Source organism: Rana temporaria, chromosome 1, assembly GCF_905171775.1.
Source record: "Rana temporaria chromosome 1, aRanTem1.1, whole genome shotgun sequence".
NCBI lineage: Eukaryota > Metazoa > Chordata > Amphibia > Anura > Ranidae > Rana > Rana temporaria.
The window spans coordinates 663,554,431-663,580,195 of record NC_053489.1 but is presented as its reverse complement, the minus strand read 5'-3'; the positions used below and the strand labels follow the sequence as shown (position 1 = coordinate 663,580,195).

General features: G+C 46.4%; 1 protein-coding gene across 3 annotated transcripts in view; it reads left to right on the top strand.

Moving 5' to 3' along the window:
• The window catches only part of EXOC6B (exocyst complex component 6B), a 472,504-nt gene that overhangs the window by 245,495 nt on the left and 201,244 nt on the right, over window positions 1–25,765 (top strand). For all 3 annotated transcript variants that reach the window (XM_040335548.1, XM_040335549.1, XM_040335550.1), the window contains exons 11-14: window positions 9,167–9,287; window positions 15,379–15,450; window positions 19,348–19,445; window positions 23,394–23,499. In XM_040335548.1, the coding sequence (XP_040191482.1) occupies window positions 9,167–9,287; window positions 15,379–15,450; window positions 19,348–19,445; window positions 23,394–23,499 (397 nt within the window). The remainder of the gene's footprint in view (window positions 1–9,166; window positions 9,288–15,378; window positions 15,451–19,347; window positions 19,446–23,393; window positions 23,500–25,765) is intronic.

Genomic DNA, 25,765 nt, shown 5'->3' with positions numbered 1-25,765 from the left:
GGCGTCTTGGAACTTGGCTGCCAAAGGCACAGGCGTCTTGGAACTTGGCTGCCAAAGGCACAGGCGTCTTGGAACTTGGCTGCCAAAGGCACAGGCGTCTTGGAACTTGGCTGCCAAAGGCACAGGCGTCTTGGAACTTGGCTGCCAAAGGCACAGGCGTCTTGGAACTTGGCTGCCAAAGGCACAGGCGTCTTGGAACTTGGCTGCCAAAGGCACAGGCGTCTTGGAACTTGGCTGCCAAAGGCACAGGCGTCTTGGAACTTGGCTGCCAAAGGCACAGGCGTCTTGGAACTTGGCTGCCAAAGGCACAGGCGTCTTGGAACTTGGCTGCCAAAGGCACAGGCGTCTTGGAACTTGGCTGCCAAAGGCACAGGCGTCTTGGAACTTGGCTGCCAAAGGCACAGGCGTCTTGGAACGTGGCTGCCAAAGGCACAGGCGTCTTGGAACGTGGCTGCCAAAGGCACAGGCGTCTTGGAACGTGGCTGCCAAAGGCACAGGCGTCTTGGAACGTGGCTGCCAAAGGCACAGGCGTGTTGGAACGTGGCTGCCAAAGGCACAGGCGTGTTGGAACGTGGCTGCCAAAGGCACAGGCGTGTTGGAACTTGGCTGCCAAAGGCACAGGCGTGTTGGAACGTGGCTGCCAAAGGCACAGGCGTGTTGGAACGTGGCTGCCAAAGGCACAGGCGTGTTGGAACGTGGCTGCCAAAGGCACAGGCGTGTTGGAACGTGGCTGCCAAAGGCACAGGCGTGTTGGAACGTGGCTGCCAAAGGCACAGGCGTGTTGGAACGTGGCTGCCAAAGGCACAGGCGTGTTGGAACTTGGCTGCCAAAGGCACAGGCGTGTTGGAACGTGGCTGCCAAAGGCACAGGCGTGTTGGAACGTGGCTGCCAAAGGCACAGGCGTGTTGGAACGTGGCTGCCAAAGGCACAGGCGTGTTGGAACGTGGCTGCCAAAGGCACAGGCGTGTTGGAACGTGGCTGCCAAAGGCACAGGCGTGTTGGAACTTGGCTGCCAAAGGCACAGGCGTGTTGGAACTTGGCTGCCAAAGGCACAGGCGTGTTGGAACTTGGCTCCCAAAGGCACAGGCGTGTTGGAACTTGGCTGCCAAAGGCACAGGCGTCTTGGAACTTGGCTGCCAAAGGCACAGGCGTCTTGGAACTTGGCTGCCAAAGGCACAGGCGTCTTGGAACTTGGCTGCCAAAGGCACAGGCGTCTTGGAACTTGGCTGCCAAAGGCACAGGCGTCTTGGAACTTGGCTGCCAAAGGCACAGGCATGATGGAACTTTTAGTTCCGCCACATCTGGAGGGATGCAAGATGGGACATGCAGAGTTTTTTTTTAAAAGATAACTTTTATTCCACTTTATTGTACAATAAAATGTGCATTCAGTAAAAATAAACAGCACTTTCCCCTGAATTTAGTGTGGAATGGCATTTTCCATAGTAGTTTCGATCATCATGACAGTGTTTTTGGCTTCCTCTCCTATAATTTGATATCCATGCAGCAAGCAGACATCAGCTGATCCCTATCATACACATAAAATCTGCATGGCAGGCCTGTGTCCTATGTCGGCTACATACCTGAAACGCCATGTGCAAGCTTCCTGCGTCACACACCCTTTGCCCGTGATCGCCGGGGTCATGTTACTACCCACACACTGCTTGTTTTCCTCCTGACTGCTATCCTGCTATTCCCAATCAAAGCTGCCATGCTCCAGACCGGTTTCAGCAGATAGGTTATAATAACATTGTAATTGCCGGCTAATTAAACGCATGTTTCTTCATTAAACAATCCTTCATGTCGATGCGTTTCAGAGTCAGGGGTTGCCCCCTTGCACTGCCTTTCAACCGTATCTCCCTCTCTCCGTCGCAGACTCTGTGGGGCCACTGTGACTGCTTTAATGAGTCTGAACCCTCTGTTTCTGTAAAGAGTTAAAGGCTAAAAACATAAAAAAAAGGCACGTCAGGCGTGTGCGGTTGCTAGCACACAGTCCTGTACTGCTTTCTTATACCCTACGTGTTCAGCGATTTGTTGATACCTGGGTATTGCACCTACCTATCCAGCCAAAGCCACATGGACACCCCTCCAGTTCAGATGTGTCATGGGAAGGGCACTGTTCATGCTACAACATACAAAGATATTTTACAGTTTGAAAGCCTATTTCTGTTCCAGAATGACTGTACCCCAGTGCACAAAGCTAGCTCTATAAAGACAGGGTTTGATGGGTTTGGGGTGGAGGAACTGGAATGTCCTGCAAGAGAGCCCTGACCTCAACCCTACAGAACACCATTAGGATGAAATTAAAGAGGAAGTAAACCCTGATGGGTTTTACTTCCTATTTGTTTCCCTGCTAAGGTAAAGCATAATAGGCTACTATGCAACGCATAGTAGCCCATTATGTGTCACTTGCCTGCAGGAGAAGCCCGCGATGTCCCCGTTTTTCCTCGCTGGCAGCGAGCGCCTATTCTTTACCCATCTTCCTTCCGGGGCACAAACCCCGGCTCTGTGACTGGCTGGAGTTGCGTGACGTCACTCCCGCGCATGCGCGCAGGAGCCACCAGTAACGGCATGACCCCAGCTTGAAACTGCACAGCGTGCCCTTTCAAGACGGCACATGCACACTAGAAGTTATCGTTCGGGGACATTACAAATATCTCCTAAACCGTGTAGGTTTAGGAGATATTTCAAGCACCTACAGGTGAGCCTTAAAGCGGTGGTTCCCCTAAAAATAAAATGTTGACATCGCATTTAGCAAATAAATTACAGTTAGAATCGGGTTGTTTTATTTAAAAAATACCTCCGTACGTATCGTTTCCATTATTCGGTCCCACCGCCACTTCCGGGTACGATGCAGGCGGTGGGCGTTCCTAATTGATTGACAGGCATCCGAACGACGCATCCATCGCGTCACGAGATGCCGAAAAAAGCCGAACGTCGGTGCGGCTCTATACGGCGCATGCGCACCGACGTTCGGCTTTTTCCGGCATCTCGTGACGCGATGGATGCGTCGTTCGGATGCCTGTCAATCAATTAGGAACGCCCATCGCCTGCATCGTACCCGGAAGTGGCGGTGGGACTGAATAATGGAAACGATACGTACGGAGGTATTTTTTAAATAAAACAACCCGATTCTAACTGTAATTTATTTGCTAAATGCGATGTCAACATTTTATTTTTAGGGGAACCACCGCTTTAATGTAGACTTGCCTTTAGGTTAAAGTGGTTGTAAAGGGTTTGCAACCACTTTAAAGGATAAGTTCACTTTTTGGAGAAAAAATAAATGCACATATTTTTTGCACACCAGCATGACACCCCCTAAAATGTTTTGCTATATTAGTAGTTTTTTTTTCTACACTATAGATGTGTTCGTAGAAACGGTCTCTTAACCACTTCCATACCAGGCACTTACGCACCTTCCTGCCCAAGCCAATTTTTAGCTTTCAGCGCTGTCGCAATTTGAATGACAATTGCGCGGTCATGCTACACTGTACCCAAATGAAATTTTTATCATTTTGTTTCCACAAATAGAGCTTTCTTTTGGTGGTATTTGATCACCTCTGCGATTTTTTTATTTTTTGCGCAACAACTAAAAAAAGACCGAAATTTTTGAAAAAAATTACGTTTTTATTTTTTTCTGTAAATGTTTTATTTTTTTTGTAAATAAGTACGTTTTCTTCTTCAATTCTGGGTACCGATATGGTGGCACTGATGGGCACCCGTAGGCAGGAATGATGGGCACTCATGGGCGGCACTGATGGGCACCACTGATGGGTACTTATGGGTGGCACAGATGGGCCCTGATAGGTGGCACTAATGGCATTGCTGGGCATCATTTCAGTCAGTGCCCATGTTGCCAGTCAGTGCCTATTTGTGGTCCTGGTGGTCCAGTGTTGGCATTCGAGGGGGGGCTGTGCTGATAAACAATCAGCGCGAACCCCCCCTGTCAGGAGAGCCGCCGATCGGCTCTCCTCTACTCGCGTCTGTCAGACGCGAGTGAGGAAGAGCCGATCAATGGCTCTTCCTGTTTACATCGTGATCAGCCGTGGTTGGACACAGCTGATCACGTGGTAAAGAGCCTCCAGCGGAGTCTCTTTACCTAGATAGGAGATGCAGGGTGATCGCCGTCAGGATTTCACAACCACTTCCCGGGCGTCAATTGACTATTGACCGGGCGGAAAGTGGTTAATCACCTTGTGGTTCTACCCACAAATTGAACCGAGCATAAACTGTAGGGTTGTCCCGATACCACTTTTTTGAGCCCGAGTACAAGTACCGATACTTGACATTTATTGCAATATTTTTTTCTTTTTTATCAGCCCTGTTGGGGGGGGGGGGGGGGGGGTCTTTGGTGAGATATCAAGGGTCTCTTAACAGACCCCTGACATCTCCCCTTTGAGACAGGGAAAGGGACTAAGGACACAGATTCCCCAGTCCCTTTCTCTGCAGCCTCAGCTAAAATGAATGGAGAGAAGCTCCTCTCCATTCATAAACTGAAGCATCGTAAACACAGGTTACACTGCTCAGTTATGTGAATGGACAGAGTCAGTGATCACCGACTCTGTCCATTCTGAAAAGGTAGGAGCCGGATTTAGCGGCTCCTACCTCCACTCTCCATCCTGACCGATCGAGGGGGAGAGCAGCACGCAGCACAGAGGGGGGAGAGCAGCACGGAGCACAGAGGGGGGAGAGCAGCACAGAGGGATCGGGACAGCACTGACGACGGAGGGGGACGAGCAGCACGGAGTGGGACATCACTGAGGACGAAGGGGGACAGCACGGGGGACAGTCAGTGGTGATCGGTGTGGCTTTGGGGAAAGTTAAAAGCACTAAACACCGCTGTAGAACTTTAAAGCAGCTGAAAAGGGGGCAGAATAGGGCTTGTATCTCCCCTGCCGCACCGATCACCCTGACTGCCCAGGCATCGGATTACAAGTACCAAGGGAAATGCTCGATGCCAATACTAGTATCGGGACATCCCTAATAAACTGCAAGTGACAAAGTATATAACCTAATTGGTATTGCAATTGAAGAATGACTTGATCTCAAATTCTTTCTGATTGGCTGATGCCCAGAACATATTACCTCCTACAATATGGCTGCAACAGGGAGCGGTCAGGGTAGGCTAGTGTGCATGTAGATAAAAGAAAAAGACCCCTCTAAGTGCAGAATTAAAACTTTTGATATCCCCAAAAAGGATTAAAAACACTTATAGAACCGAAGATAAGAAGGGGCATGTCATGAATGTGTACAATGGGTGATCCGGCATTAGTATATTCAGCTTCCAGCAGAGAATCCAGGGAGACCCGCAGATGTACACTCCAGGCTCTGAGAAGACTGGTGAAGCAGTCACGCCGCCTGGGTCAGCGTGAAACTAGGTTCCCGGAAATGACATCAGCGGAAGAGGACAACAACCAGCGTGGACCGCAAAACAGGAAATAGGTCATCAAAATGGGACGCTTTTTTCGGAACTACTAATTCTATTAGAAATTGCTTTCCTCTTTGAGTGTGGCCTGAAGTGTTTGAAGATCACATCCTCCGAATACCCTTTTCCACTTTTATTTTTTTTAATGGACCCCATGCAGGTTTGGGCAATGTACTAGTACATGGCTCAAATTTTCACACCCTGAGCTACTAGCCAGACCTTAAGAGCTACTAGCCACCAGTTGCCCCACCCAACCCCTACTCTGCTCCTCCCCCAATTCTGACCCTAAACATGGCCTCGTAAATTATCTCATGTAATGACACTGTAAATGTTTTGTGCAGAATTAAGTTACAAAAATAAATATTAACAACAATATTAACATAAAGCATATTGGTGCCCATCAGGGCAGCATTTTAGTGCTGCCTTATTATTGCAGCTTATCGGTTTCCATCGGTGTCGCCTCATCGGTGCTAACCATTTCAGCCCCATCAGTGCAGCCTCATCGGTTCCCATTGGTGCTAACCATTACAGCCCCATCAGTGCAGCCTCATCGGTTCCCATCATTGCTAACCAATACAGCCCCATCAGTGCAGCCTCGTCGGTTCCCATCATTGCTAACCATTACAACCCCATCAGTGCAGCCTCATCGGTTCCCATCATTGCTAACCAATACAGCCCCATCAGTGCAGCCTCGTCGGTTCCCATCATTGCTAACCATTACAACCCCATCAGTGCAGCCTCATCGGTTCCCATCATTGCTAACCAATACAGCCCCATCAGTGCAGCCTCGTCGGTTCCCATCATTGCTAACCATTACAACCCCATCAGTGCAGCCTCATCGGTTCCCATCATTGCTAACCATTACAGCCCCATCAGCGCAGCCTCATCAGTTCCCATCAGTGCCAACCATTGCAGCCCCATCAGTTCAGCCTCATCGGTTCCCATTGGTGCTAACCATTACAGCCCCATCAGTACAGCCTCATCGGTTCCCATCAGTGCTAACCATTACAGCCCCATCAGTGCAGCCTCATCAGTTCCCATCAGTGCTAACCATTACAGCCCCATTAGTGCAGCCTCATCGGTTCCCATCAGTGCTAACCAATACAGCCCAATCCGTGCAGCAGGGATCACGGAGGAATCTGGAGGATTGCCGGGCAGATCAAACAGAGCGTGTATTTCCCGCTGTGACACAGCTTGGAGATTAAATGCCGGTTGCTTTAAAACAAAGTCCCACCTCCTGGACCCGCATTGGACCAGTGTGCTGTCTATCATAAGAGCCGATCCAGAAGGCGGGACAGCGGCCAGCATTTAATCTCTAAGCTGTGTCACAGCGGGAGATCTCCGCTCTATGTGGTCTGGCTGGCTCTCCTCCTGACAAGTTTCCTGGCTGACCACTTGTGGCCTTTTTTACAGGGTATAAGAGCAGCCCTTGGGGGGGTATAGGGAGGCAATTGCCCCATGGGCCGCACTCATGCCCTGTAAAAAAAAAAAAAACAAGGCTGCACCACTTTTGCCAGGAAACTGTCGGCCCAGTCACACTCAGCTAATTTCCACTCGCCAACTAGTGCATTATGACGGACTTACCTTTAAAAAGAATCCTTCAGCACTTCAATCTTCTCTTGGTATTCCTTCCAGGTTCACGCTGTCCGGGCATTTGAATGGCCAGGCGTCACTACCTCGCATGCGCATCAAGGCAAACGTGGGTGGCCTGAATGCACAGCATGTGCCAGTGACATTGATGTAGCAGTGAGTCTATAACAATGTGAACATATTAAATGTTAACATTTGATTACCATGAATGTATGCATACATACAAAGATAAGTGCTCAATGTGCAATTAATATAAAAATGAAACAAGTGCACAACAAGGTGAATGATAGTCCATATAGCCGTGATCAGCTGCAACTCCTATAGAGATCATATGTTATTCACAGATGCACCCATAATGTGTCCAAAGATAATCCAAGACAATGGTGTCAGATAGCAGAATGCAAGCACCTCCACCTCAGGTAAATAATCTGCTTACCAACTAAACAGATCAAAATCGCATATGGCTCTTTGCCAGATTTGTATCCACTGCTAGGTTCCTCCACACAAGGATGTGTGCTTGGTAAAGGTTGACCAGATGACACCGCATACATTCAAAACCCAGGAGTAAAACAAGAATACCAACATGGAGTAGTATTGCAAGATAAAACGATTTATTTACACGAAAAGAAATTGCACTCACATATCCAATGTTGAAAAAGTAGCGTTTTGGTAATATATTTAAGCCGGCCGGCTCGAAAGTTCCGCCCGTCCTTCCGGATGGTCGCGGGTAAACAGTGATGACGTCAGCACGCCGCTCCTCCCTACGCCGTTTTGTCAAAGAGATGACTTCTTCCAGGGGCCTACCCTGTCAAGAGGGTGACAACCCTGGAATTCCACACCTGGTTAACCGCTTAAGGACCGACTAACGACGATATACGTCGGCAGAGCGGCACGGCTGGGCAAAAGGACGTACAGGTACGTTTGCAATCCGGTTGTGAGCTCCGTGACCGCGCCCGCGGGAACCGATCGCCACCGGTGTCCCGCGATCGGGTCACAGAGCTGAAGAACGGGGAGAGGCAAGTGTAAACAAACCTTTCCCCGTTCTTCCTAGTGAGGGCGTCACTGATCGTCTGTTCCCTGTCATAGGGAACGCCGATCAGTGATGTCACCGCAAGCCACGCCCCCACACAGTAAGAATCACTCATTAGGACACTCTTAACCCCTTCAGCGCCCCCTACAGGTTAACCCCTTCGCTGCCAGTGTCATTTTCACAGTAATCGGTGCATTTTTATAGCACTGATCGCTGTAAAAATTACAATGGTCCCAAAATGGTGTCAAAGGTGTCCGTTATGTCCGCCATAATGTCGCAGTCACGATAAAAACCGATGATTGCTGCCATTACGAGTAAAAAAAAAATTATGAAAATGCCATAAAACTTTCCCCTATTTTGTAGACGCTATAACTTTTGCGCAAACCGATCAATGTTAAACGCTTATTGCGTTTTTTTTTTTTTTATATCAAAAATATGTAGAAGAATACGTATCGGCCTAAACTGAGGAAAAAATATTTTCTTATATATTTTTTTGTGGGATATTTATTATAGCAAAAAGTAAAAAAATATTGAATTTTTTTCTAAAATTGTCGCTCTATTTTTGTTCATAGCGCAAAAAAAATAAAAACCGCAGAGGTGATCAAATACCACCAAAAGAAAGCTCTATTTGTGGGAAAAAAAGGACGTCAATTTTGTTTGGGAGCCACGTCGCACGACCGCGCAATTGTCCGTTAAAGCGACGCAGTGCCGAATCGCAAAGAGGGGCCTGGTCCTTTAGCTACAAAATGGTCCGGGCTGAAGTGGTTAAAAGGCCAAAATATTACTTTTTTGGTTGCATTTTGTTTTTGTTCCATCCTGCAGTTGGGTCTGTTGGAATAGGAGAGGATTTGTGGCCCATTGCTACTAAATATTTTCTCAAAAGGGTTTGGCAGCTCTGTCACTTTTTCTCCAGCTTTCCTAAACCAGCCAGTGAGGGACAATAATAAATCTCAGGCTGTAAATGTTTGCTCTTTATTGAAGAAAAGCATGCTGTTTTTGTTTATTATCAAGCAAAATAATAAAAAGTACTGAAAAGTGTGTTATATACAATGTGCACTTGATAGAAGCAATGGGAAGGAAGTCCCCTTTTCAATATTTGCATTGCTTGTTTTGGTGTCCATCAGGTTCTTTGTGGTAGAAGATCACATCCTACATACAACAGTTGGATTGGTGAATCGAGCGTACATTGATGAACTCTGGAATTTGGCGCTGTCCAAGACCATGGCGGCTTTGCGAACGCATTCGGTAATTGATTTTTTAATTGAAAATATACTTAAAGCGGAGTTCCGGCCACAATTTCACTTTTTAAATATAAATACCCCTGTAATACACAAGCTTAATGTATTCTAGTAAAGTTAGTCTGTAAACTAAGGTCCGTTTTGTTAGGTTGTTACAGCATTTAGACACTTTATAAAATAGAAATTGACTGGGGCCATCTTAAGTGTGGGCATCATGAAGCCAGACTGTATGACTTCCTGGATTTCAGCCTTGCAGATCTCGCACATGCTAAGTGCTGCACAAGCAGTGAAATAGGTTTCAGATCAGGTTTCAGCACCTGTACTGTCCAAGTCACATGATTCTTTGAGACTGGGGAGTGCACAGACTCCTGGAAAGTTACACCCACTACATTCCCAGGAGTCTGTGCGGTGTAGGTTAGGAAGCATTAGGCACCTAGGTGCAGGAAGTGGGAAGATTAACTATTCTGCCTAGCAACAACACTTTGAAGGCATCTAAAAAAAAAAAAATCTCGTAAAGGACTAATGACATTTTTTTAAAACTATTGATGTAATGTTATATTTATGGGTGGAACTCCACTTTAATTTAATGTATTGTAGATATTAAAAAATTGCACAGCTTTATGGATCAACATTCTACAAGATCATATTATAAATATTTGTTGACATTTTATATTTTGTGAATCTAGAAATACCTTTTCTGGAAGCAGTTCATCGGAGTTAGTGTTACTAAACCCAGGACTCTGCATTCACTATATCTGGTCCCTCACACTGCACAGAACATGGAAATGCAATTATTTTATTAAATATAAACTGCTAAATCCCTTTTTTTTATCAGTGGTATATAACAGTCTTGTGGCTTCAATCAGTGTCAGGTTAAAGCTTGTAGAAAGAGTTTTCATTCTGCCCTGATTGTCCCATGAGGCTGCAGAATCCCTGACCTGTCTGGACAGTGCTGGGTGCATGATCACATGCACCCTCCCAAAAAAGCAATATACACCAATCTGAGCATGTGCAGAGTGCCCCTAGGCTCTGTTCTATCAGGAGATGGTTTGGGGAGTGTGGAAGAAGGTGAGGATCAGAGAAGACAGGATTAAACAGCCTTTTTACACAATGAAAATGATGAACCCCTTAGGTTCCACAGTGAGTATAACAAGAATGCTTTGCTGCATATACACACTGATTTTAATGTTGTGGCTTCAGCAACACTTTAAAGGGGTTGTAAAGGTTTAATTTAATTTTTGTTTAAATAACAAACATGTCATACTTGCCTCCACTGTGCAGTTCGCGCAATCCTCCTGTTCTGGGGTCCCTCGGCGGCTGTCTCAGCTCCTACCCGCAATAGCTAACCCCCTCTGGGAAGTTCTCTCCCGAGGAGATTAGCTTGCGGGCGCGCTCCCTGTCATACACGCTGCGTCCATAGACACAGAGTGTTTGACTCGTCCCGCCCCCCGGCGGGCGTGTCATTGGTTGTGATTGACAGCAGCACAAGCCAATGGCTACATTGCTATCAATCTATCCAATCAATGGCCAGACTCCGTGGAGAAGAGAACACCGGGGGACGCGCACAGCAGGTGACTGGGCTCAGGTAAGTAAACGGGGGGGGGCTGGGGGGGGCCGTCATTGCCAGGTGTTTTTTCACCTTAATGCATCCAAAACATGCTCCTTTACAACCCCTTTAAGTAAAAGTAGCTCCCAAGGCATGTACATAATGCTTGTTTTCATTTTTACTCCTGGCTGACAGCTACATATTAGAAGTGATTCCGGTGGCTGTAAAGCTGCCCAAACACTTCTACATGTAGGAAAATGTGAGTCAGTGAGGGCTTGTTTTGAAGAGGACCTAAGTTGCAAAAGCTGTGCCCATGAAGGCAAATAGAGAGCAAAGGATTAGTTGTCAGTATTGCCTGTGGTTTTCCTGCAGCTGATCTTTTCCCGATTACTGACTTCCCATTCCTTGTTTTGCACTGTGTTCTGTGTGGAACTGGCCATCTTGAAAGAGAGGAGAGGTGCAGAAAGCACACATCTACAAAATGGGAGAAAAAAGGCTAGGCGATCCCTACATTGCAGGTTTTTCCGAAGCTGCTTTCCCTCTGGGAGATCCTTGCATTGCGGGTTCTCAGGTGCTGATTTCTCTCCAGGAGATCCTCACATTGCAGGTCCTCAGCTGCAGCTTTCTTTCCGGGAGGGAGATCCTCACATTGCAGGTCCTCAGCTGCAGCTTTCTTTCCGGGAGGGAGATCCTCGCATTGCAGGTCCTCAGCTGCAGCTTTCTTTCCGGGAGGGAGATTCTCGCATTGGAGGTCCTCAGCTAAAGCTTTCTTTCTGGGAGGGAGATCCTTGCATTGCAGGTCCTCAGCTGCAGCTTTCTTTCCGGGAGGGAGATCCTCGCATTGCAGGTCCTCAGCTGCAGCTTTCTTTCCGGGAGGGAGATCCTCGCATTGCAGGTCCTCGGCTGCAGCTTACTTTCCGGGAGGGAGATCCTCGCATTGCAGGTCCTCAGCTGCAGCTTTTTTTCCGGGAGGGAGATTCTCGCATTGCAGGTCCTCAGCTGAAGCTTTCTTTCCGGGAGGGAGATCCTCGCATTGCAGGTCCTCAGCTGCAGCTTTCTTTCCGGGAGGGAGATCCTCGCATTGCAGGTCCTCAGCTGCAGCTTTCTTTCCGGGAGGGAGATCCTCGCATTGCAGGTCCTCGGGTGTTGTTTTTCCTCTGGGGGATCCTTACAGGTCCTCCCAGAAGCAGCCTTCTCTCTGGGGAAATCCTTACATTGTAGATCCTCAGGTTCAGCTTTTTTCTGTGGGAGATTTCTGCAGGTCCTCAGGTGCAGCTTTCTCTCCAGGAGGGAGATCCTTGCAGTACAGGTCCTCATGTGTTGCTTTCCCTCTAGGAGATCCTTACATTGCAGGTCTTCAGGTGCAGCTTTCTCTCTTGGAGATCCTCGCATTTCAGGTCCTCAGGTGCAGCTTTTTCTCCAGGATGGAGATCCTCGCATTGCAGGTCCTCGGGTGTAGCTTTTCCTCTAGGAGATCCATTACAGGTCCTCCTAGAAGCAACCTTCTCTCTGGGAAATCCTTACATTGCAAGTCCTCAGGTGCAGCTTTCTCTTCGCAAGATCCCCGGTTTGCAGGTCCTCGGGTGCAGCTTTTTCTTCAGGAGATCCTCGCATTGTAGGTCCTCGGGTGCGGCTTTTCTTCAGGAGATCCTCGCATTGTAGGTCCTCGGGTGCAGCTTTTTCTTTGGGAGATCCTCGCATTGTAGGTCCTCGGGTGCAGCTTTTTCTTCAGGAGATCCTCGCATTGAAGGTCCTCGGGTGCAGCTTTTTCTTTGAGAGATCCTCGCATTGTAGGTCCTCGGGTGCAGCTTTTTCTTTGGGAGATCCTCACATTGTAGGTCCTCTGGTGCAGCTTTTTCTTCGGGAGATCCTTGCATTGTAGGTCCTCGGGTGCAGCTTTTTCTTCAGGAGATACTCGCATTGTAGGTCCTCGGGTGCAGCTTTTTCTTTGGGAGATCCTCGCATTGTAGGTCCTCGGGTGCAGCTTTTTCTTCAGGAGATCCTCGCATTGTAGGTCCTCCTGTGCAGCTTTTTCTTCAGGAGATCCTCGCATTGTAGGTCCTCGGGTGCGGCTTTTTCTTCAGGAGATCCTTGCATTGTAGGTCCTCGGGTGCAGCTTTTTCTTTGGGAGATCCTTGCATTGTAGGTCCTCGGGTGCAGCTTTTTCTTCAGGAGATCCTCGCATTGAAGGTCCTCGGGTGCAGCTTTTTCTTTGAGAGATCCTCGCATTGTAGGTCCTCGGGTGCAGCTTTTTCTTTGGGAGATCCTCACATTGTAGGTCCTCTGGTGCAGCTTTTTCTTCGGGAGATCCTTGCATTGTAGGTCCTCGGGTGCAGCTTTTTCTTCAGGAGATACTCGCATTGTAGGTCCTCGGGTGCAGCTTTTTCTTTGGGAGATCCTCGCATTGTAGGTCCTCGGGTGCAGCTTTTTCTTCAGGAGATCCTCGCATTGTAGGTCCTCGGGTGCAGCTTTTTCTTTGGGAAATCCTTGCATTGCAGCTCTTCAAGGACAACTTTCTCTCCAGGAGATCCTCACTTTGCAAGTCTTCAGGGACAACTTTCTCTGCAATAGATCCTTACACTGCAGGTCACCAGATGGGGCTTTCTCTCTGGGAGATCATTACATTGTAGGTTCTTAAGTGCAGCTTTCTTGTTGGGAGATCCTCACATTGCAGGTTTTAGGGACAAATTTCTCTCAAGGAGATCCTTACATTGCCAGTCCTCAGGTGCAGCTTTTTCTTTGAGAGTTCATCACATTGCTTTTCTTCAGGGACAACTTTCTCTCAAGGAGATTCTTGCATTGTAGGTCCTCAGATGCGGCTTTCTTTCTGGAAATTTCATACATTGTAGGTCCTCTGGTTCGGTTCTTTCTCCAGGAGATCCTTACATTGCCAGTCCTCAGGTGCAGCTTTTTCTTTGAGAGTTCATCGCATTGCTTTTCTTCGGGGACAACTTTCTCTCAAGGAGATCCTTACATTGCCGGTCCTCGGGTGCAGCTTTTTCTTAGAGAGTTCATCACATTGCTTTTCTTCAGGGACAACTTTCTCTCAAGGAGATTCTTGCATTGTAGGTCCTCAGATGCGGCTTTCTTTCTGGAAATTTCATACATTGTAGGTCCTCTGGTTCGGTTCTTTCTCCAGGAGATCCTTACATTGCCAGTCCTCAGGTGCAGCTTTTTCTTTGAGAGTTCATCGCATTGCTTTTCTTCGGGGACAACTTTCTCTCAAGGAGATCCTTACATTGCCGGTCCTCGGGTGCAGCTTTTTCTTAGAGAGTTCATCACATTGCTTTTCTTCAGGGACAACTTTCTCTCAAGGAGATTCTTGCATTGTAGGTCCTCAGATGCGGCTTTCTTTCTGGAAATTTCATACATTGTAGGTCCTCTGGTTCGGTTCTTTCTCCAGGAGATCTTTACATTGCAGGTCCTCAGGTGCAGCTTTCTTTCTTATAATGATGTTGTCACGTGACTAAACCTGATGAGGCTAGCAGTCTGAGGCAACAGTACTTTAGATCTCATAGTGCAGAGGATGCTGTAGGCAGAGGAAGTGCGCAGCTATTTTTCATCAGTAATTCACAACAAAGTTTCATCTTTCAGGGTGCTTGCTTAAGCACAATTTCAATTTCGAAACGTTTCATATAGCATTGCAAATCTTTACTTTTTGAGTTAAAGGGGTTGTAAAGGTAAATTTGTTCCCCTAAATAGCTTCCTTTACCTTAGTGCAGTCCTCCTTCACTTACCTCATCCTTCCATTTTGCTTTTAAATGTCTTATTTCTTCTGAGAAATCCTCACTTCCTGTTCTTCTGTCTGTAACTCCACACAGTAATGCAAGGCTTTCTCCCTGGTGTGGAGTGTCGTGCCTTCCCCCTCCCTTGGACTACAGGAGAGTCAGGATGCCCACTAACACACAGCCCTTTTATCTGCAACGTAGAGAGCATCCTGACTCTCCTGTAAACCAAAGGGAGGGGGCAAGCACGACACTCCACACCAGGGAGAAAGCCTTGCATTACTGTGTGTAGTGACAGACAGAAGAACAGGAAGTGAGGATTTCTTAGAAGAAATAAGGACATTTAAAAGAAAAATGGAAGGATGAGGTAAGTGAAGGAAGACTGCACTAAGGTAAAGGAAGCTATTTAGGAAAATTATACCATTACAACCCCTTTAAGGTCCACAGTAAAACGTATTCACTGCACATTAGGAATATGTAAATACTATACTACTACTATGTTCACTGACTTGCCACAGGTTCACTTTAAATGGAACAAACCTTGTAAAAAATTGTGAATCTTCCATGGAACATGGGGCCCTTACTGAAACCAAATATCTGATAGAATAAACTATGCAGACTTACCACATCAGCCAATGGGCTTCTTCCTACTGTTTTCGGAACCATCCTCGAAATAACTAAGCTTCATTACAGTTTTATAAAAGTTGTTACCATACCAGTAGGATTCTGATACTGCAAGGAAGAAGTGCCAACTATTATCAAATTTGGTTGTAGTGTTTATGGCTGACTTCATATGCAATCAACCTGTCTTTATTATTTATTTTTAGTCTTATTGTTCCGATCCCAACCTTGTTCTGGACCTCAAGAATCTTATTGTGCTTTTTGCTGACACATTGCAGGTACGTTTCACTCACAACCCTTAATTTTATGTGTATCTAAAGCCCAATTTTTTTTTTAATTGGGTTATTAAAGGATTAACCTGCGGAGATTACCTCCTATTTTTCTGGTGTATGTATAGGGGGGGGGACACCCCAATTGAACACAGATTGCAAACAAAAACTGAAGTCTAAATGTAAAAAAAAAAAAAAATTGTCTCAAGATATACTTTACTACAAAGAACGGCAATATTGAATCCCAGGAACAAAAAACAGGGGGTTGTCTAATGATCCCACTGAGGCCCTGTACACACGATCGGTTTTTCTGATGAAAATGGACCGTTTTCATCGATTTTGTGTTTGCCCTATCGGTTTGTTTTCCATCGGTGAAAAAAAATAGAACATGTTTTAAAATTTTCCTATGGATAGAAAAAAAAACGATCATCTGTATGAAACTCCATTGGTCAAAAATCCACGCATGCTCAGAATCAAGTCGACGCATGCTCGGAAGCATTGAACTTAATTTTTCCCAGCACGTCATAGTATTTTACGTCACCGCGTTGGACACGGTCGGATTTTTGACCGATGGTGTGTAGGCAAGACTGATGAAAGTCAGCTTCATCAGATATCCGACGAAAAAATCCATCGGATTAGATTCCATCAGATATCCGATCGTGTGTACAGGGCTTAAGAGATTTCATGGGAGCACAACTGGGGCCATCACCTTAATGAATACCCAAAGGGCAAACAAAAGGCTGAGAGGGCAGGGCCACAAATTGGTAGTGTAGCGTCACCAAATGAATGTAGGAAAGCTGGTAGGGACATGTAGGTAAGCATCTTTGATGGCCAGACAATCTTCTCCGTGATGGGGGGGGGGGGGATTTGGTGGATCCCATGTTAAAATTTTGGACTTGAATGAATACATTCAGATCTGAGATTCAAGACAACAAATACACACAAAAGAAAAAACTAGCAGGTGCGCTGATCAACAGTTTAGTATAGCTGGCTATTGGTGACAGTTAGACAAGTCAAAGGGTGCTGCTTCTCTCTATGAATCCTTTGGGTGGCAGGAACACATCTCGACAAAACACACAAGAAGAGAGTGCAAAGCCGCCCTAGTGTAACTCGGCCTTAATATGGTAAAGTTAAAAACACTACAATGGTCAAACTCACATTGGAATCCTTATGCTGTATCCATCTTCACACAATGTGAGTTTGATCATTGTAGTGTTTTTAACTTTACCATATTAAACTCACATTGTGTAAAGATAGATACAGCATAAGAATTCCACTGTGGCCACACTCCTAAAACCACCTCAAGATCAGGACATGGGAGGTGACCTGAGGAAAGAGGCCATGCCTCCGAAACACGTTGTCATTGCAACTGTGTGTTGTCCTCACTGCCCCCCTATGTCCTGCTCATGTGGGTTTGTGTGTCTTCGGAAAGCAGCGCCAGCTGGACCAGGCACATTTGGATCTGCACGTCGATCGTGGTGGTGAATGTGCATGTGCTGCCAGGACCTGGGCAGTTTGGTTAAAAGGTCCACAGCTTCCTCCTCCCCTGTTGGGATATTGAGATGGGATTTAGGAGTGCAGCCACAGTGGAATCCTTATGCTGTATCCATCTTCACACACTGTGGCTGCACTCCTAAATTCCATCTCAATATGCCAACAGGGGAGGAGGGAGCCGTCAACCTTTTAACCAAACTGCCCAGGTCCTGGCAGCACATGCAAGACTAACCACCACCATGATCGACGTGCAGATCCAAATGTGCCTGGTCCAGCTGGCGATGCTTGCCGAAGACACACAAACCCACATGAGCAGGACATGGGGGGGGGGGGGGGCAGTGAGGACAACACACAGTTGCAATGACTACGTGTTTCGGAGACATGGCCTCTTTCCTCAGGTCACCTCCCCTGTCCTGATCTTGAGGTGGTTTCAAGAGTGTGGCCACAGTGGAATTCTTATTCTGTATCTTTACACAATGTGAGTTTAATATGGTAAAGTTAAAAACACTACGATGTTCAAAGCCGTGTTACACTAGGGCAGCTTTGCGCTCTGTTTTGTCTAGATCTGAGATTTAGAATAAGGTAGAGGCCCTCTTTAAGTGTGGGAATAGAAAAGAAATTGGAGTTCAACACCTGGAATCATTTTGTCACAGAAATTGGGGCAAAGATCCAAAAGTCCATAGAGGGCTTGATGAAGATCCACTAATCTGTTTGACACAGTAAGGTTGGAGGTGAAAAAACAAGTGGGGACCAGGGAGAAAATAAGTTTTCAGCCCTAGGATACCACCTCCTACTACACAGATTTTACAAATGTAATACCCCCCCACTCTGGAAAGTGGGGCCGCTCATTAGGGCTGAGTAAGGCTTGCCTGGGGATTAAGGCTTTTCATGGGCGCTTTTAACCCTTTCCTCGGCTGCTAGCGGGAGTAAAATGCGCCGATATAACAGTGGTAAAGCGCCGCTTTACTGCTAACAGTCCCAGTGTAAAAGCAGCCTAAGGCTATAGTGTTTGCAGTCTTCTTCCTCTGAGGATGATGGATGCTTTTACCGCCGGTAGCGCCTTGATAATCTAAGGGCAAGATTCTCAAAAGAGATACGACGGCGTATCTCCAGATACGCCGTCATATCTCTGAGTCTGGCCGGTCGTATCTATGCGCCTGATTCTTAGAATCAGTTACGCATAGATTTCTATTAGATCCGACCGGCGTAAGTCTCTTACGCCGTCGGATCGTAACTGCATATTTACGCTGGCCGCTAGGGGCGTGTACGCTGATTTACGCGTCAAAATATGTAAATCAGCTAGGTACGCAAATTCATGAACGTACGCGTGGCCGACGCAGTACAGATACGCCGTTTACGTTATGCTTTTCCCGGCGTAAAGTTACCCCTGCTATATGGTGGCGTACCAATGTTAAGTATGGCCGTCGTTCCCGCGACAAAATTTGAAAATTTTGCGTAACTCGTCCGTGAATGGGGCTGGAAGTAATTTATGTTCACGCCAAAACTAAAACATCCTCGCAGCGTATTAGGAGCAATGCACACTGGGTGATTTCCACGGACAGCGCATGCGCCGTTCGTGAAAAACGTCAATCACGTCGGGTCACAGAACATTTACATAAAACACATCCCCCTGTTCCAAATTTGAATTAGGCAGGCTTACGCCGGCCTATTTACGCTACGCCGCCGAAACTTACGGAGCAAGTGTTTTGAGAATACAGCACTTGCCCGTCTAAGTTGCGGAGGCGTAACGTAAATGGGTTACGTTACGCCCGCACAAAGTTACGCCAAACTACGAGAATCTGGCCCTAAGACTATGCAGTTCAAGGCTTTTTGCACAGGGGTTCCACAGTCCATCACTTTAAGCAGATGATCAACCTGCAGAAGGGGTTAGATCTCTGTTAAATAGATTAGATTTGAGAACCGCAGCGGGGGGGGTTCCTGCGCATAGATGGTCTGCATCCGAGGCCGAACACTTGCATTTGATTGCTGCAAGAGAGTTTATATGTGAGTTGCCACCGCGATTACCTGGTCTGCATCCAGGGCTGAACACTCACATGTGATTGCTGCATGAGAGATTACATATGAGTGGCCCCAATTAGCTGTGGAAGCCGGCAGCCTCCAATTGTTTTCAATGGGGCCTGCCTCCCGCAGCTAATGGCAGGGAACCCCGCTGGGATTATTGCATCTTTTTGGGGTGTGCATGCATTTGCAGGCATGAATGCCTCCTAAAAGGACGCCTAAAAGTTAAGTTAAGCTTCTAGAGATTTGGGCTGTACAGTTAATATGAGCAGAAGAAAAGCTTTTCATTGTGTTCTGCTCCCTCCCAACCCAGGACTGATCTACATTGCAGGTTTGGCCTACCTAATGTACATTTGTATTTATATATGGTGACATTTGATCTGTTATGTACAGGGTTATGGCTTCCCAGTGAATCAGCTGTTTGACATGTTGCTGGAGGTCAGAGATCAGTACAGTGAGACCTTACTGAAGAAGTGGGCACTGGTTTTCAGGTGGGTACTGCTGCAATACACATCTTTCATGATAACTTTTTTAAGAGACAACGTGGGTAACGCTTATGTTGGGTTAACACGGATGATAAAAGAAGTGCATGGCAACCATTATCGGTGCATACCAAGTACCCCTATATGATGGGTAGGAAGCGGTGTACAGAGCCAAAAGGCTCAATAAAGTCTTCCATGTTTGTTGAAATTGCATTACAGCGGCCCTATCGCTGAAATAAAATGAAATTAAATTCCCTGGGTGTGTCAGATGCCTGCTTCCCCTACTGCAGCACTGTAATGCAACCCATCACAAGTTGCTATGCCACTAGGGTGTCCCAGGGACACAGAAGTGACAGTGTTCAGTAGGGGTAAGCTAGTAATTGACAAACCCAAATATGTGTTAAATGCCGAAGATTCTTTTTTTTTTTTTTCATTTTCTCAATGAATGCAAAGTGTTCCCTGATTGGACAAGGTGGAGAGGCAGGGTAGTGACATCACAGTGGTAATCACTGTAGTAGCAGGGCCTACTATAGTTATTTCCAGCTTCCACAGGGATCCCACAGGTGTGCAACATAAATACTTTGACTCAAACTGGACCAATGTAAAAATTGCCATACCTGAACTGTAGCTCTACATTCAAACGGTAGTAAACCGCTGTGTTTTTTTTTTTTTTGCAAGGTAAAGCATTAATGTGCTAGTATGCATTGCATACTGCCATATTATGTGAAACTTACCTGAAAATAAGCCCTCCAGCGCTGCTCTGTCAACACTGAAAAGGCTTCCATCTTCACTCTGTCTTACTTCCGGGTTTGCGGACTTTGGCTGTGTGAGTGGCCAGAGCTGCGATGACGTCATTCAGGAGCCGCCGATTGGGGTGCAGAACTCTGAAGGAACGGCCCAGGTGCCCATTCTTTCAGAGGGCATGCACCAGTGACGTCACCGGTTGCATGTGCAGAAAATCTCTCCTAAACTACGCACATTTAGGAGATATTTACAGTACCTATAGGTAAGCCGCCTTATAGGCTTGCCTATAGGTAAAAGTCAGAGATGAGTTTACTCCCACTATAACCAATTTCTGCCTGGCCTGTAGTCACATGACGGCTGGGAGGGACCGCTTTAGAAGCAGGTGGATGTCATATGATGTCCTCACCAGAACGGGATTTGCGTGCACCCCATTGGCAGTGCTGTGGTTTGATCTGTCACCCGCTGTGTCAACTAGACACAGCAGATGACAGAGCAGTGTTACCGGCTTGCTGCCGGTACCATGAGATCGCTGTGACCAATCACAGCAAATCGCATGACAATTGTACACAATGGATGGCTTCCATTCATGCCATTTATTGTGTTGATCTCAGTGATTGGTCACAGTGATCACATGGTACAGACAGGACCAATGACAGCCCATCTGTATAATGTGATTAGTTGTGGTCAATCAGAGCTAATAACAATCGTTAACACTGAATCCATTTCATGCTGTAAAAAATGGTTGTTTATAACTGTAATATTCACTGTTATAAGCAATCATAAAAAAAAAAAATCCTTATCACCTCTCCAGAGTTACTGTGGTCACAGAAAAAAAAAATCAAATGGATGGTTGGAGATCACCTGGCCGTAACATGGATGGGGGAGTTTCACTTGAGGCAAACCGACTCCCAAAACTATATATATATATATATATGTATATATATATATATATATAGAGAGAGAGAGAGAGAGAGAGAGAGAGAGTGTAAATGGCCACACATAAAATATTTAATATAAAAACAGGAGTACACTTGCAAACATCAACTTCATTCAAGCAATAAAATCCAAGTTGGGATTAGAAAGGATTGCAATGACTCCACGAGCGTTTCCCGACGTGTTTCGTCCTATTGGACATTATCTGGGGTGTTTTTTCTATGATTATTTATAATCCTTTAATTGTTTGATCGCTGCATGTTTTTTCATTCATTACTTATTATTTGCAATGGACATTATTATGTGATTTTGTTGCATCACTGCATCAGTCTTATTGACAGTTCATTTATCTATTCACTTTATATTCTCACATTGTACTGAGCGCTGCACTATTTATTTGTTATACATTTGCACTAGATGTCTAGCGAGTGTTGTCTGCTTTTTTTAGTCTCTGAGCGCAGTTCCTATTTTCTTAGAAATTGCACTTGCAAAGAAAAAGGTAAAACACGGTGGTGTATAATTACATATTAAAAGAGAATTGGGGTTTGGTTTGGGACTTTAACCACTTCCATACCGCGCCTATTCTGGAACGCCGCTACGATTGTTCCTATGGTGCGCAGAATCGCTGCCTGAATAAAAGGATATCTGAATGATGCCTGTAGCTGCACCCATCATTCAGTTATCCCCACTGAAGTCCAGGACGTCGTATGACATCCTATGGTACTGAAGTGGTTAAAGGGGTTGTAAACCCTCCTGTTTTTTCACCTTAATGCATTGTATGAAAAGTCCTGTGTCAAGGACGCGCTCTTCCCCTGCCCGGGGTTCTCAGCTCCTGATTGGATAGGTTGATAGCAGCACAGCCATTGGCTCCCGGGGTCCTATGGATGCCGAATGCTGGACACAGGAGCATGCCCGCAAGGTAACCCCCTCAGGAGAGTGCTTCTCAGAGGGGGTTATCTGATGCGGGGAGGAGCAGAGAGAGCCACCGGGGGGGGGGGGGGGGCCCAGAAGAGGATGTTCGGGGCCACTCTATGCAAAACAAACAGTGGAGGTAAGTATGACATGTTTAAAAAAAAAAAATCGAACCTATTCATGCATCCTGCCCATTTCAGGGCACCGGTTGCATGAATTGCAGCGCGGCCAGGGTTTTTTTTTTTTTTTGAAGCACCAGATTACAGCCTGAACCCCCCCTGTATACACGGCCAGGAATCCCGTCAGAAAAAAAAATTGGGTTTTCACGACGGGGTTCCTAGCAAGCTTGCCGTGCATACAGACGGCTATTCAAAATAACCGCCGTTCTTTTGACTGACAAGAACGCAGTGACGTCATTGACGAGCCTGCGCTCGTCACATTCGATGCTGTCGCCACCATCTTGCTACACCCTACACGTCCCTTGTATGCCTTGTATGCTACTGCGCGTGCGTCAAACTCTTATCGAGCATGCGCAGGTTTAGCATGGAACAGGTAAGCATACAGACGACAGTTTTTCTCGGCAGGAAACACTCTGCCCAGAATCTTGACGAGAAAATAGAGAGCAGGTTCTCTATTTTTCCCGGGCAGTTTTCCTGTCGGGAAAACTGCTAGGGAGCATACGCACGGCCGGGATTCCCGGCCAAATGCTCTCCTGGCAGTTTTCCTGCCGGGAAAACCGGTCGTATGTACGAGGCTAAAGGCTCTAATAGGCTTTAAAATAGGGTGGTGGGCTCGGGTCGCAGAGCATGCCAAGTGTGTTACAACAGCAAATGAATGTTCGCTGTTGAAACGCTGATCCGGCCAATCAGAAGCAGGTGTGAGACCCGTTTTCAGATTGGCCGAAAAGAGAAGACTCCCTAATGGCTGCCGAGGAGGAGGGAGGAAACGAAAGCTGCCGCGATAACCCGTGGAGAATAGGAGCCCGCCGCCGAGCAGGGAAAGTCACTGGTGATGGGGTAAGTGCTACCGACCGAGAGGGGAGGGGGGTTGGCATACTGTTTGCGGCCCTCCCCAAAAAAAAATCCCACCGGCTGCCACTGAATAGAGGGGAAAGCTTCCAATGGGGACACTAGTTCTGGTTACTTGGGGGTCCCCAAGGAATTCTCTTGATTTACAGGGACAGGAAGTGAAGGGAAATCTCATCAGTGGGACACAGTTGGTGGAAAAAAAAATCTAACAGGGGTTAAAGCCCTCACTTTATCCCAAAAAAAGTTTTGCCTATAGTTCTACTTGAAATAAATTTGTACGAAGAGAAAGAAACAGTAGTATAAAGTATAATTCGTTTTTTTTTTTTTTTTTTGTATGCAGGAACATACTGGATGCAGATAACTACAGCCCTATCCCTGTGAGTGATGAGACGGTATATAGGAAGATATTGGGTCAGTTCCCCTTCCAGGACCCGGAGTTAGAAAAGGTAAAACGGGCACAGATTACCATCACATATAATCCAAACACAATGAATTCTTTATGACCATGGTGTTACACTGTAGTCCGCTGTGCTTTACAACCGCGGCATGGATATTTAAAGCGTAGGTTCGCCCTAATTTGAAAGTTAGCGTTAAACACAAGTGCTCTCAGTGTATGTATTGAAAGTTCGCTGTTAAAAAATAAATAAATCGATTCCATACCTTTTGTTCTCTCCTTTGAACCAGGCACTTCCTGGTTTGGCTCCCGCGGGACTGGGCGTGTCGCTTCGGCTGCGATCGCCGCATTGATTCCTGGAATTACTTAGCAATGTCTCCTGGGCACACAGCGTGACGCTGCCCAGGAGACGATTCTTTTGCCCAGCAGAAGAACTCTCGCGTGATTTTACACGTCACATGTCTCTTGCAGCCGGTCATGTGACGAGGGCGGATACAATTCCGCCATTTTAACTGATGGAAAACAGGTGAAAACGCCAAAGATGTTGTGTATGTTGTCACAACGGGGCATGTCCTTTTCAGGACGCCGGCCGTTGTGATGGCAACTGTGTAGTGTTGACGGCGCCGCTCGCCATCAACACTGCACATGCGCGGGATAGAGCGGTGAATGCTGGGACATCAGCATTCACCGTATCCCGGAAGGATTTGCTTGTGGGCTTCAGAGTGCCCACAAGCAAGATGGAAGCGTCCATCCTAGATTTTTATGAACCGCAAGTTCTCAATGGGATTAAGGTCTGAGGAGTTTCTTGGCCATGGACCCAAAATGTTGATGTTTTGTTCCCCAAGCCACTTAGTTATTACTTTTACTTTATGGCAAGGTGCTCCATCATGCTGGAAAAAACATTGTTCCTCACCAAACTGTTTTTGAATGGTTGGGAGAAGTTGCTCTCGGAGGATGTTTTTTTACCATTCTTTATTCATTGCTGTGTACTTAGGCAAAATTGTGAGTGATCCCCCCCCCACTCCCTTGGCTGAGAAGCAATTCCACACATGAATGGTCTCAGGATGCTTTACTGTTGGCATGACACAGGACTGATGGTAGCGCTCATCTTTTCTTCTCCATAGAAGGTTTTTTTTTCCAGATGCCCCCAACAATCAGAAAGGGGATTCATCAGAGAAAATGGGGGTTATTTACGAAAGGCAAATCCACTTTGCACTACAAGTGAAAAGTGCACTTGAAAGTGCAGTCACTGTAGATCCAAGGGGGACACGGAAGGAAAATAAAAAACAGCATTTTACCTTGCACATGATTGGATGATAAAATCAGCAGAGCTTCCCCTAGTTTGAGATCTACCCCTCAGATTTACATCGACTGCACTTCCAAGTGCATTTGGCTGTTGTAAATTGCTCCCAATGACTTTACCTCAGTTCTCAGTCCATACCCCTGTACCTTTTGCAGAATATCAGTCTGTCCCTGATATTTTTCCTGGAGAGAAGTGGATTCTTTGCTTCCGTTCTTGACACCAGACAATCCTCCAAAAATCTTCACCCCACTTTCTGTGCCGATGCACTCACACCTGCCTGCTGCCATTCCTGAGCAGTCTCTGCACTGGTGGCGCCCCGATCCCTCAGCTGAATCATCTGTAGGAGATGGTCCTGGCGCTTGCTGGACTTTCATGGGCGCCCTGAAGCCTTCTTCACAACAATTGAACTTCTCTCCTTGAAGTTCTTGAGGATTTGATAAATTGTTGATTTATATGCAATCTTAGTAGCAGCAATATCCTTGCCTGTGAATCTCCTTTTTTGAATCTCTTTTTTTTGTGCAAAGCAATGATGACTGCAAGTGTTTCCTTGCAGGTAACCATGGTTAACAGAGGAAGAACAATGTTTTTAAAGCCTCCCACCTATTATTCTAACTCGAGCATCACAGAAAGATTTTCAGCCTCATCCTCGTCAACACTAACACTTGTGTTAACGAGAAAATCACTGACATGTCAGCCGCTCCTTGTGTGGCAGGGCTGAAATGCAGAGGAACTGTAACCCCCCCCCCCAAAAAAAAAGTTAATTTTTAAGGGACTTTGCAATTCATCTGATCACTCTTCATAACATTCTAGAGTATATGCAAATTGCCATCTTAAAAATGGAGTCAGCAGGCTTTGTGATTAATATTTGTCATTATCAAAACTTTTGACCACGGCTGTATGATCTCATTTGCTTAGGCAAAAAACTAGGAAGTAACTGAAGAAATGTAAAAAAATAAATAAAAAATTACTGCTACTAATGCTAGCAGTCGAAGGATTAAAAATAATCAATGTTGAT